Source organism: Heliconius melpomene, chromosome 16 (genome assembly GCF_056956725.1).
Source record: "Heliconius melpomene rosina isolate 202511_hmr_F chromosome 16, ASM5695672v1, whole genome shotgun sequence".
Lineage (NCBI taxonomy): Eukaryota > Metazoa > Arthropoda > Insecta > Lepidoptera > Nymphalidae > Heliconius > Heliconius melpomene.
The window spans coordinates 10,244,545-10,258,996 of NC_140404.1; the positions used below are offsets into that span (position 1 = coordinate 10,244,545).

The 14,452-nt window shown below is 32.0% G+C and overlaps 1 protein-coding gene across 1 annotated transcript; it reads right to left on the bottom strand.

The window, feature by feature from the left end:
* Window positions 1–1,455: 1,455 nt before the first annotated feature.
* On the bottom strand, window positions 1,456–11,319 carry LOC146531015 (uncharacterized). Its single transcript, XM_085199772.1, has 16 exons — window positions 11,157–11,319; window positions 10,615–10,784; window positions 9,984–10,144; window positions 9,515–9,906; window positions 9,227–9,450; window positions 9,039–9,141; window positions 8,752–8,879; window positions 8,117–8,407; window positions 7,595–7,882; window positions 6,987–7,486; window positions 6,709–6,892; window positions 6,058–6,253; window positions 4,825–5,588; window positions 2,569–2,761; window positions 2,137–2,247; window positions 1,456–1,686 (listed from the first exon to the last, which is right to left on the bottom strand). The coding sequence occupies exons 1-16, from the start codon at window positions 11,197–11,199 to the stop codon at window positions 1,616–1,618; spliced, it is 3,819 nt and encodes a 1,272-aa protein (XP_085055898.1). The 5' UTR covers window positions 11,200–11,319; the 3' UTR covers window positions 1,456–1,615.
* Window positions 11,320–14,452: the final 3,133 nt, after the last annotated feature.

Sequence of the window (14,452 nt, forward strand, 5' to 3'; positions counted from 1 at the left end):
AAAAAAATCTGGGTCAAGTATTTTTGATATTATATTGATTTAAAAAAAAAAACGGAAAAACCGACACCCTGTGATGATTTTTCAAGTCCTAAGACTACAAATATTACTCTTTTTTCGTTTTTTTTTCTGTAATATAATCATGAGTAACCCTTCTGTGAATTACAATTTAAGATTGAAACATACCTGCATCGGTTTTCAAGAAAATGTGGTGTTTTTGCCAAACATTAAATTCAAAATATTTACTACACCCAACTTTAACCGACTGTACTGTAAAAAAAATGTACTACACTGTTTTTGCAAGTAACTTTAAAAGTTGGCGCATTTAATCTGAATTCCGAAATGGTACGATACTTGTTGGATTACTTCTTTGTTGAAGAGAGAAAAATCGAAATACACGATAATCGGGATGACGTTCAACGTTTTGGTATCTTTTCCGATACATTCTAGCTGCAGCATTAGCATTACATAACCATTCTCCATGAATGAAATGCATATTGGCAATGTGTCAAAGACCGAGTATATGGCCTGCGAGAGCCCGGACTCGAGCACTATCCTTATAGGTCCTGGGCCAGCGCCTAAGTCGGAAAAGTTCAGGTATCTTAGATCCGTCATGCACGAGTCTGGAGGCATCGATCACGATCTCCATGGTCGGATAAGCGTTGCCTGGGCTAAGTGGTGGGAGGTCACTGGTGTGGTTTGTGATCGCAGGATACTGTCCAAACCTTTTCCGACTTACGGGCTGGCCCAGGACCTGTAAGGATAGTGCTCGAGTCCGGGCTCTTGCAGGCCATATACTCGGTCTTTGACACATTGCCAATATGCATTTCATTCATGGAGAATGGTTATGTAATGCTAATGCTGCAGCTAGAATGTATCGGAAAAGATACCAAAACGCTGGACGTCATCCCAATTATCGTGTATTTCGATTTTTCTCTCTTCAACAAAGAAGTAATCCAGCAAGTATCGTACCATTTCGGAATTCAGATTAAATGCGCCAACTTTTAAAGTTACTTGCAAAAACAGTCTAGTACATTTTTTTTACAGTACAGTCGGTTAAAGTTGGGTGTAGTAAATATTTTGAATTTAATGTTTGGCAAAAACACCACATTTTCTTGAAAACCGATGCAGGTATGTTTCAATCTTAAATTGTAATTCACAGAAGGGTTACTCATGATTACATTACAGAAAAAAAACTAAAAAAGAGTAATATTTGTAGTCTTAGGACTTGAAAAATCATCACAGGGTATCGGTTTTTCCGTTTTTTTTTAAATCAATATAATATCAAAAATACTTGACCCAGATTTTTTTTTATATTTTTCTCATAACTGTCACGACTTGGTCTATCACCTGTTTTCGTTTTATCGTTGCCTCCTGGGACACCCTGTATATAAAATCCTGCTTAAAACAGAGGCGAGAGAGGACATATTCAGGTTTTTAAAACATAAAAATCGTGTGTAATACGTGCACGTATAATTTCTTTAAAATAAACGGAAAAAAAAAAAAAATATTAAGAATGTATTAACTTAATTCAAATTATATAATTTTAAATTCTACAAAAAAGCAACGCCAGGAACTTAAGTGTAATAATTAATATATAATATATACATAATAAATACTATTTTAATACGAAATGTTCAATTTTGTGATCCAGAGCCAAAAATATATTTTCCACGGTACATGGTATACCTAAAACAAAGTAAAAAAATATTTTACTGAATATGCTCCTTAACGCATCTTTATTAAATTAAGTGTTTTAATTTTTTTTCTCTTTAATTTGCGTCCATATAATATATATTTACTAGTTATGGATTCGGTTCCCATTCGAGGAAATGAATTATTTTCTTTTACTTTCTCAGGTAACGAGGCTAAGAGCGGGACTGAGTACGGCCACTCAACACTTACGTGTTCAGTTTTCATAATTCGACGGACAGTGAAAACGAAAGTTTCTTAACGGGGATGGAGTGTCTTAACACTAGGTTCCCAAATTCCCTCTGCCTACCTTTCTATATGCAGGGATAAAAATAACACATTAGCACCCGCCAATATTTTAACTATAACATTACAAATATACACCTATGTATATAAATTTTATAACGTTTCTCACAAAGTAAGGTAGTCAATACTAATTATTCATACCAATTTCGACCCACTGGTCCGAATAACCCGCGTCCATTCGTCCGGAGCGGATTGCCTCTCGGAACGCGTGCAGCACAACTGTAGCCAAGCAGAGCGCCGGCTCGCCGGTGCCTGGTGAACGAATCAATGGAATTGAACACAGCATCCCTCGAGATGAGTACTCGAAATCTATATGCTTTCACTATTCCATAGGTTTGGATTTATTTTTATACGAATTTTAAGAATAATAATTTCTGGTCCTCGTGGTACAGATGGACAGTATCTGTGTGAACACGGTAGTTGTGAATTTTGTTCCAATTCGGGGAATTAATAATAATTGTAATTTATTGTAATAATAAATTTAATTTTATTGTTTGCCTCGTTTAACCAAACCAATCGTAACTAAATTAATTTATAAAAAAAAGATAACTTAAGTAACTTATAAAAAGTTACCTTTAGATTGCAGCACACCAAACTCATTGCCAGCTTTTCTTCGAAAATATATCCTCATGTCTGCTGGAATATCTTTCATTCCAGGTGGCTTATAATTCCAAGTGCGATTGGTTAACAATGCACCTGTATTTTGGTCGTAAACAAGATTCTCTGAAGTCCAATAACCTAGTCCCATTATAAACGCACCTTCGATCTAAATGTGAAAAGTTAAATTTGGTTTTTTTACTTTCTCCCTTCCCATTTTTATTTATAGTTTATATACTCACTTATATTTATTATGTGTAGATAGAAATTTATAAACACACTAGCGGCCCGCTCGCGGTTGCACCCGCGTGAACTATGTTATTATTAATTTCTGTCTCCATGACTACGTCCTAGTGACGTCTATGCAAAATTTGTGACTCCTAGCATTTGTAGTAACGAAGTTTCATACAAACTTTCGACCCCAAAAACAACCCCTTAGAAATCGAATATTGCAAATTTCCGTCTTAGCGAGCACCTACGTCCTATAAGTAACTCCTATGCAAAATTTGAGATTCCTAGCACATGTAGTTTCTGAGATTTCGTGATGAGTGAGTGACCTTTCGATTTTATATACAGGGTGTCCCAGGAGTCAACGATAAAACGAAAACAGGTGATAGACCAAGTCATGACAGTTATGAGAAAAATATAAAAAAAAAATCTTTGTCATGTATTTTTCATATTATATTGATTTTACAAAATATCGGAAAAACCGACATCCTGTGATGGTTTTTCAAGTCCCAGGACTACAAATATTACTCTTTCTTCATTTTTTTTCTGTAATGTAATCATGAGTAACCCTTCTATGAATTATAGTTTAAGATTGAAACATACCTGCAACAGTTTTCAATAAAATATCATGTTTTTGCCAAACATTAAATTCAAAATATTTACTACACTCAACTTTAACCGACTGTACTATAAAAAAAATGTACTACACTGTTTTTGCAAGTAACTTTAAAAGTTGGCGCATTTAATCTGGATTCCGAAATGGTACGACACTTGCTGGTTTACTTCTTTGTTGAAGAGAGAAAAATCTAAATACACGATAATCGGGATGACGTTCAACGGTTTGGTATCTTTTCCGATACATTCTAGCTGCAATGAAATGCATATTGGCAATGTGTCAAAGACCGAGTATATGGCCCGCGAGAGCCCAGACTCGAGCACTATCCTTATAAGTCCTGGGCCAGCCCCTAAGTCGGAAAACGTTTGGACGGTATCTTGCGATCACAGACCACACCAGTGACCTCCCGCTACTTAGTCCAGGCAACGCTTATCCGACCACGGAGATCGTGATCGATGCCTCCAGACGCGTGCATGACGGATCTTTTTTTATAGTACATTCGGTTAAAGTTGAGTGTAGTAAATATTTTGAATTTAATGTTTGGCAAAAACACGATATTTTATTGAAAACTGATGCAGGTATGTTTCAATCTTAAACTGTAATTCACAGAAGGGTTACTCATGATTACATTACAGAAAAAAGAATGAAGAAAGAATAATATTTGTAGTCCTGGGACTTGAAAAACCATCACAGGATGTCGGTTTATCCGATATTTTTTAAAATCAATATAATATGAAAAATGCATGACAAAGATTTTTTTTATATTTTTCTCATAACTGTCATGACTTGGTCATCACCTGTTTTCGTTTTATCGTTGACTCCTGGGACACCCTGTATATAGATAATTAACGTCTATATGCAAAAAAAATTCGAGTGACGTTTCAATTCACAATCTTCATCTTGATAAGGCGTTATTGTAATGATTCATACTTTTTGTTACTTTACATTATTAACACAGGCTTACCGTGTATAGGCATATATTATAATTATTTCAACATATGATCCGTAATGTTAAATATTTTAATTAAATATTAAAATTATAAATGGTTGTATAATGTTAGAGCAATTAAATGGTATATTTGGGAAGTATGTTTAGTAGAGACGAAAGATTCGAAATAGATGTGGAAAGAAATATTGCTGCTGGTAAAAGTTACCGGTGCGTTTGATTAGATAGTGAAACGTCAGGATAACTGTACAATGCAGTGCTGGTACCGATATTGTTGCTTTTCTGTCATTAATAAGATTGAAAGAAATATGAATGTCATAGAGACGCAATCGATCGATCGATCTGCTAAACTGATTGAATCAAAAGATACGCCCAATGGCGTGTACTAGCGAAGATGTCACGATGAGAATGAAGAAGAATGTAAAATATCTGTAATCTTTACCTGGCCAACATCAATTATAGGACTTAAGCTCCTCCCAGTATCTTCAAGCAAATCTAACCTTTTAACTTCACTGTTACCTGTCAACAAATCTACTTCGACCTCTAAAGCACAAACTCCACATACTTCATATGGTTTCAAATTATCATTTCCAGAATACATATACGATGCTTGTAAATCAATTCCTTTTTCAAATGCTTTAGAAATTAATTGTTCCCATGTGAAATTACCAGATTCTTTGATTGGTGCTAGTCTTTCTAGAAGAATATCACAGGCTTTTAAAGTAGCAAAAGCGACACATTCACTGCCAATACTGGCGCCGGTAACCATTGTGTTTGGTGATATAAAACTCGAAGTTCCCTTAACACTAATCTTGTTCAAAGGTACTCCCAACTTATAAGCACATACTTGTGCTACTTTTGTATTCAAACCTTGGCCCATTGCAATACCACCATGATGTATAACTATCGATCCGTCTCCATGAAATATTGATATAAGAGAATTGAAACTTCCAAAATAATATATTTCAAACGCCATAGGTAACATTTTTATGGCTCTTTTTCTCCATCTATTTAAAGCGTTGAATAATTTTATTTCATAAGTACGAGATAAGAAGTCAGAATCTATTTTCAGTTGATTTATCATTTCGGGCAAAGGATTATTTTCCTTCTTCATGTTTAAAAGTCTTACTTCAATGGGGTCTAGTTTAAGATTAAAAGCAATATATTCCATAATGTTTTCAATCATAGCTATCGCTTCTGCTGATGCTAGTCAAACAAATTAAATAATAAGCTTGTAATAATTGTTAAATATACCTGATATATATTAATAAATGTAATATATAATTAATAATGTTTAAAAAAACACGTATTATTTATGCAGTGATTAGGCTAGTAGACTTTTATGGCATCGACAGTTATCAGACGTATGCTTCCTATACTTCTAAACTGACATACAACTAGATAAATTGACATACAACTTAATAAATATATTTTTTTAAAACGAATTTAAAAAATATTTAATTTCAGCTATAAAGTCACGGCTGTACGTTGACTGTAAGTATGTTATTTAGTAACGTACAGATTTAACTGTAAAAGTCTGCAAGTAAGATTCTGTCATTCAACAGGAATTCTATGAAAATTGAGTGGAAAGTGGAGAACGGAGTATAACAGTGTGACACTAGCTTCCTAAAAAAGAAACAAATAAAGTTGTATATAAATTATAACACATACGTACAGGGTGCTCTGCAATAAGTGTTAGATGCGGTGTCAGTTACAACACTATTTGCTTCTATTCGCCATCTTAGACCATCATAGCAGCTGTACAAGTGTCTAACTGTTCTCCCAGATATAATTTCGTTGAAAGAATGACCACAATCTTGATAGAAAACTGTTTTTAGATATTGAATCAGTCCTTGGTCGTTAACTCCAACCTGCATTTAAACGCTATTGTAAAAACTTCTATAAAAATATAATAATATAACTTTTAATAGATAATAATGAAATTACTAGAGAACTTTGGATTTTAATTTTTTTTTAGTTTTAGCTGTGCCGCATACTACAGGTAGATATATAGGATAGAGGAAACCTAAGACACTCCATACCGCATATTCCACCCAAATTTTGAGAACGAAAAGCTACGTAGTTTACGTCACGTATGACTGTCATATGTGTAGATACATTGTGCATATAATTTGTATAAATACAGTTTACTTTATTACAATATTAGAAAAATAGATACTTTTAATATTTTTGAGGCACATAATAACTGGTCTTGCAATTTTCGGTCGATTATTGAAACATTTTAATTACAATATAAATATTTCTGTTGTGTGATTTATACCTTTTGTAAGAACATGACACGAATTCATTTAATTATAGTACTTACTTCAAATTTACTATTAATTGGCAGACGTTTACCAATAGCTTGCATATTATGTACTAAAGGAAGTATAAACCTGCAAGGTTTATTTTGTAAGTGAGTCACTATTGCAGCAGCGCAAACTATCTGACAGGCGCGAGATATCTTTCCTCCATAGGCACCGCCAACTCTACGAATTTTCACATTCACTCTAAAAGTTTATATAAAAACTCGTTAAACATAAGATACGATAGAATACATTCTTAATCTAATAAAAGTAACTATAGTGTATATCTAGAACATACTCATTAACAGGTATTTTAAGACATTGGGCAACTGCAACTGCAGCTAAGTCTGGCCATTGTACTGATGCGTTAACTTCTAAGCCATCTTCAGTTGGTACTACAAAACATGTCTGTGGTTCCATATAGAAATGACTTTGAGCTTTTAATTTAAACTCTCCGTTCAAAATGTGCTTAACGTCATTTCCAATTTCACTTGGTTCTATTAATACGTTGGTCATTGTTCTTTTGTCTATTTCTTGCGAATTTAATACGTCGTCAACAGTTAGCAATGGTTTATTAGTATTTGTATGCGAATAGATTATTTTAACCAAATTGGCAGCTCTTTCTGCCGTTCTTCCTCTATCAGCCACTATAATAGCTGCTGGTTGTCCAAAAAACATAACTTTTTCTGAACATAATATTTCTTCTTCAACGCTCATAATAGGGACATTAACAGGTGTGAAAGTATTATCCCCGGGTATATCTTTGGAGGTATAAAATGCTATTACGCCAGGAACTTTCTAAAATTATGGCAAAAGAACTTAAGATTATATAATAATAATTTTGTAAATTATTTACAAATAATAATCAAATATCAAAAATAAATATAAGTTTTAATTTACACTCACAAAGGCTTCTGTTGTATCAAAACCACTAATGATACTTCCGGCATTAACATCGGCTGTAATAAATGCTGCACACACTTCGTTATCTAACGAGGGCATGTCATTCACAAATACGGCTTCACCAGAACATTGAATTAATGCTTCTATTTTAGGTATTGGTTGGTTTAAGGGCCAAATATTTTTATCAGTTTCAAAAGTTTGAAGACCATTTGAAATTTGGCGACGTATAATTTCTCCGCCAGATCTGTAGATTGGATTTATTTTGTCATCTGGGCAAAGTTGAAGAATGGCCTGTACCAAAATAATCATAAGAAACAAACAATTTCTTAATATTGTAATATAAAGATAAGCATATAGCAGGGTAGGCAATGGGAACCTATTACTAAGACATTCCGTTCTCCACTTTCTGCCAATTTTTCTGAGGCATTACATGTTGTGTGGTGGAACTCAACGCTAGGCGTTTGTCTCGGTTATTAAAACATAGTTATATTAAATATCATTCATAAGTATTATTGCTATATATACCTTATAATAAAGACAAATTGCAAGCATTTTTCTATAGGCTGGTGATGGATCAGGATTATTTTCTTCGGGCTCCAGGTCTTCTTTTAAATTTTTAAGAACCAATTGCAAATTTTCATTAGTATATGGGTTCTTGCCTACTAAAATATCTTCAGCTTTTATTGCATGAACAAATTTTTTAGATATTCCTCCATATACTAAAGAAACTTTTTCAATAAGTTCAGAATTTTGATGAAATCTAAATAGAAATCCTGCGTTTAAAATGGCGTGCGAGTTTTGAGAACGAGGCATTATCTGAAATAAAATTGTACATTTACATAAATTAAATACTGTAAAATATATATATAGTTTAAAAAAACTAAAACAACACACTTCTACACCAAGTATAACAAATGAATGTGTTCAGAGCTATAAATTATAGAAACCTGAACCTTAGTAATCTCTAACATTCAAGCCTTGGCTCCATCGTTCGTTGATTCTATAATATCTGTCAACTAATCTACGTATGACTGCCAAGTTTTATGGTGATATATATAAAATTATTACAAGTGGTTAAAATTCAGATTCTTTGATTTTATTACATGCGTGTTAAAAAATAAAATATTTTTATTAAAAAAATTTAACAATATATTGCATACCTTAAATGTTTTAACAGAACAACAATGAGAGAGAGGCGGAAGTATGACATTTAGAATAATTTTGGAAGTCATATCTGTTTCCAGAAATTCTGTTAGTGAAATATTTTTTTTTTTTGTGACATTTTCAGCTGTAAAAAAAAGAAGACAACTAATAGCGATGTAATTTGAGCGCATTATTTTATTAAAATCTATCTTTTATATCTATATTTAGCTCATAAGGTTCAAAATCTTATCAATTATAAAGTATTCAAAATAATTGCTTAAAATTACAATGTAGGTTTACCAACCTATTGTTACCATACCACCAACAGTTTCAAACAATACGAAAAGATCCGACTGAAAGCTGTTTTTAATATGTTTTACCATTAAATTTCCACCAATAGTCCCGATCTACAAAACATTAAAAATAGAAGCATTAAGTAAGCAAGTAGTACATTTACAAGAAAAAAAACATCTTAATTTTAGATATACGTACGTTGCGAATTGGTATATGAGCAACCGAATCAATATGATTATAGAATTCCTTTAAATACGAAAAGTCTTCGTTTTCAGACGATTTATATTCAAAGATATCCATTAACTCTGACATGGTTATACCAGCACCCAACACTAAATTGACATCTACATAGTGCTCCTTGAGTTCTGCTACGTGGACAATGTCAATCAAACTTGATGGATATTCGTTTTCTTGAAGAACTCCTATTAATATCAATTTGTTATAATAAAAAATGAAAAAGAAAATTGCAAACTATTTTTGACATACCTTGTCCAGTATTACCGGCAATTAGTTTATAGTTGTTATCATTTTGTATTACTTTGAAGATATCATCTAGGGAGTAAGCTTTATGCCATTTGTATGAATCTGAATTAATTGATAACATCGTTTTGTTGGCTTTTTCAATTATGCACCATGAAGCTTCATCCTCCTTTCTTATCTCGTTTGTATTAACAATTTTATGTTTACAATTTAAATTACAATTTGAAATATTCAAATCCTCTATATCGACTAGTTTTAATAACTTTTCATCAGCGTCTTTAGCAAAAGATTTAAATGCATCAGCTATTGGACGAAAACCTGTGCATCGACAAGTGTTACTTGCAAATGAATTTTCAATTTCTTCTGAAGAAAGATTTCCATTTTTGGACTCCAATAAACTGAAACACATAAAAATTACATAATAATAAAATTACATAAAAATAGAAATCATAAGATTAATTATTACAGCCATTACCTATACATGCTCATTATAAAGCCTGGTGAGCAATATCCACACTGAGTGCCATTAAAACTTGCCAATCGTTTTTGAATTTCGTGATAACCAGAACTGTTGCTGCCAATACCTTCAATAGTTGTGACCTCCCAGCCATGACACGATAACACTGAGACTAAACACTGATTGGGAAACGTGTATTATTTAAATACTATGTATAAACTTAAAAGATATTATTTAAATATTTTGTTCTTTTTCACCATTACAAATATTTTCTGTCTTTAGATATAAATGAATGGAAAAAGTAGAAAAATATAAATAAATATATTACAGTACATTGGGACAGTACAGTACATTACAGTACATACTGTTACATACAGACTAACAACAGTACGTGCGATAGTTGTAAGTTCGATTCTCGCATGAAGAAATGAATTATTTTCATTCCCTCGTTTAAGTATTTCTGGAGGGAAACAGAGCGCAACGTTGAGATACTTAGCAAGCAATGTCTCGAATTTAGCAAGAAAGTGGAGAACGCTTTATGACCTGAACATTCTCTTTAGGAAGTTAGTTCTTTTATTTCATAATTAGAACGAACTGCATCAAATATGTCGTATTTTCAGAACTAAGGTATAATCTAATATATTCTTACAGAATTCACAGCATACGATTTGACTTCATTCATAGGGGGTGTAGCAACACGTACGTGCACCATACAAACACCACACCCGCCTTCGTAACACATGACCTTGGTCCCGCGGAGTTTCGCTACGGTTCTTATGTATTCGTTGAGTGAAAAATCCGGAGTGTACTTGCCATCAGCTGAAAAGATTATAATAATTTACAACCGACTTTAAAAAATGAGGTAAATGTGTATAGGAGTTTGTCATGATGTCCCCAAATTTAGAGAAAGTTCTTCCTAGAGAAAGTTTATTCAAAATTGGTTCATTAGGTTTTGATATGGATTGCCATGTATTTGTATATATTACTTTTTTTGCCATAGCAGAGCAACGTCTAAGCATGATATTTAAGTAAAAATTATAAAATTGATAATATTTACCAAAGTATAAAAATACTAATTTGTTAAAATAACAATTTTGCACACTCTAATTTAATTATGTTTTATTTTTTTATTTATTTCAAAATAGGTGTTTGACTACTTTAATAATTATAGCCCCAATTGGAGATTGATACCTGTATACTCTTCTCCGTTGATTTTAAATTTTACAGCCGCCATAGCTTCCCCGAATGCGCGGGATAGAGCGTGAAGTTGGTAAAAAAATTAAAAAAATGAAAAAAAGCGTCTCACTAGCTTAACAAAGTTATGAAACAGAAAATGCATCTGATTGCCATTATAGTGCACATTAGCTAATATAGTTTTTGTAATTGAGAGTAATCTTAATTAAATACTCTAATTATAAGGGGGTATAGGGCTAGTTCTAAACTATTTTCTAATGAAATATCCTGTATCCAAATCCTTTTCGATTCTAATTATTTCATAAATAAAGGTAATTATATAAACTATTGAAATTATTTTATTAGCTTATAAATTAAATAAATTAGAAGCATTTTTTCAGCTTTTAAAGGGTAGGCAAAGAGAATTAATGTCAAAACTTTGATTTCTTTCTTTTCCCCTGGAATTCGAGTGGATATCGAACACACATCGACAATGGTCGTCATTGCGTTTATAGTCAAATGCTATAACCACTGCAACAACAGTGACCACAACATAGAAATTAAGTAGAAACTTATTAGTTACTAGCTATATTATATACTACTGGTTATATAAATAATAATTTTCTTGTTGACTGTCGATATTTGAATTGTAACTGCCTCTTAAAATAGTACTTAAGTATCTAATTATCTTGATGGCCAATTTATTCTCCATGTAATATGACAAATAATTATGATTTTTGATAAGTGTAAGTTTATTTTACACAAATGTTCTTTATTTAATTTATTATAGATTTCAACTTGTGGACATCTAAATCTGTGTGCATGAACCAATGCCTCCAGAATTCGTAGGAAAGTGGGAAGCGGAGTGTCTTAACACTAGGCTACCCCTGCCTATCCCTGCTACAAGCTGGTACTGCGTGATGCTGGAGATGTGTAAATATGTAAATGAACATGCAAAACCAAATAGAACAACTAGTATATATGTAAATATAGTATTTGCATACTTGAAACACCTTATTACCGTCTACTTTAACTATCCAACGGTTCGTGTAATGATGACGAATTAGCAATGATTTTCATTCATTGCCAACTACGCTATTATCAGTTGTTAATTTGATAACTCTTCAATAATGATTCTAATGACAGTATTCATTTTCTACTGGATCGTTTGGTTAAATGCTTTTTATTTACTATGAATGATTTGTATGTGTCTGTTGAGTGTGGGTTGTTGTTTTATTTTCTTTTATGTTTCCATAATAAAAAAGCTAAGTAAGGTTTTTGTATATATCGATTGTAATTAAGTAAATATGAAAAAAAATATTTATTTATGCCTTTTTTTAATGTGTTTTTTTAAACTATTCTTGTTAGTAGTTTAAAACAGCAATAAAAGATATTTCCGATTTTCATTTTCGATACTTTATCTAAGGACCGTCGATATTCTTCGATTTCTTATATTTTTTATTTATTAATGAAGTATAATTAATGAGGCAATAAATCAGTTGCCTCATTTTTATTTTTTATTATGCGATTGTTTAATTATGTTATGTAAATATTTACTAATTTTATACAAATGAATTCCACAGGATTATTTCAGAAGAAAGAAATTTATTTGAGGCGGTCTTTATTCCTGGAAACAAGTTCTTTAGTACTAAAAAATGGTGTTTCGTAAACAACTAAATTATTAACGACCCTAGATTACTTTTTCTATCTAATACATTGGCCGAAGTACGAATGTTTTCTTAAAGTTACAGATAACTTATTGCTTCCTTTCGAATTTGTTCCTTCTATTGCATATCCTAATTTAAGATTGGTAGATTTTCGCAGCTCTCGTAATACTTTTAAAATAACCTTTCCTTAGCAGTCGGGAAGAAAACAACAATGAACTTATTTATGAAATTATTGTTTTCTTTTTAGGTGTTATACCTTTCAGAAATTTAAGTTATCATAGTTTGTTTCTCTTCAAAATATTCAATATGTATATTATAAATATCTAATATGACTTCTACTTTATTACATATAATAATTATGGCATCCCAATCAATTATATAAGTAAAGAGAAATAAACATAAATGCTCTACATGCCTACTGCATAACAATAAAAAGTTAAATTTCGCAACAACGTAATAACCAATTGTGGCCGCTAACAAAACAACTGGCGGAACTAAGCACTGATCGTATGGGACACAGAAATTCTACCATGATATATACGAACAACGGATTATTATATAAATTTATTATTATTTCCTTTTCTCCCAACAGGATATACAGAGGAATATACAGAGGGAACCTATTTTGACACTCTGTTCACTACTTCACGTACCAGATTGCCACACGCCGCCATTTACTTACCAGATCGCGAAAATTTACATAATTTCAAATATTAATAACGCCAATGAAGTCCATAGAACTTATAGTCTAATTTATGTATATGGGGATAGGAATGAAAGGAGAGGAGGGAAAGTTCGTGCCCACACCTATTATATTCTGGTGCGACCCCTTAAAAATACACACACAAAGATCAGTTAGACATTAATATCAAGGTCTAGAATCTTTCTAGATACGCCAATGCAAATGGACAGCATTTGCATTGGCGTACTGGTACATTTGGATTCTGATGAAACTTAAATTGTTTCTTAAGTTAGAATATCCTAATTTCAATAGGAAATCCAATTCGTCATGTCGGTATGATTTTTGTTTACCGTGAAATGTGTGAACAGACATACAAAAATACATACACTTATAAAATTGACCACATGCGCTTGAAAGGCTAAGTTGTTCGTATTTGTATATGACATTTTTAAACTTACTTTATCATATTTTAATTTAATATAAAACCACATACCATTTACATAGATATTTAAAGTTAGATTTCAGCAACAAAGTTCATTTAATTCCCAAAACGTAGGTGTAAATGAAAGGTCTGCCCCGCGGCATTATTTACTAGATAATTAAGTGTAAACTGGTTAAAATTTAACGAGACGAAATGAAAAATATAATTAGAATAAAATTTTCCGTAATAGCCTCTCAGTGCTTTTATAAAATACGAGTTTTAAATAATCACATTGCGAGTAAAATGAGAAGAAGGGAATTTATGAAAAAAAATTGTAATTAAGCAGTTTTTAATTGAATATGTTAAAATTATATAACTTAAGGGCCACTTTCATTTGTTAGGAATAAAGTTAGGAATATTTGTGAGGCGAACCAGCGGCGAAACCGACCCTAAAGTAAATAAAATCTATTTATTTTAAAATTACCTTTTTGTTTAGTGTTAAGCCCGTAGGTAACTAAACTAGGTTTTAACTTAAGTAACTAAT

What these genes read in the sequence shown, in the direction of transcription:
- LOC146531015 (XM_085199772.1), bottom strand. Translation starts at nt 11,199, where the DNA reads ATGGCGGCTGTAAAATTTAAAATCAACGGAGAAGAGTATACAG. An exon ending in CAATTTGTCTTTATTATAAG is followed by an intron (nt 7,883 to 8,116) that starts GTATATATAGCA and finishes ATTTTGGTACAG; the next exon opens with GCCATTCTTCAACTTTGCCC. An exon ending in CAATTAATAGTAAATTTGAA is followed by an intron (nt 6,254 to 6,708) that starts GTAAGTACTATA and finishes GTTTAAATGCAG; the next exon opens with GTTGGAGTTAACGACCAAGG.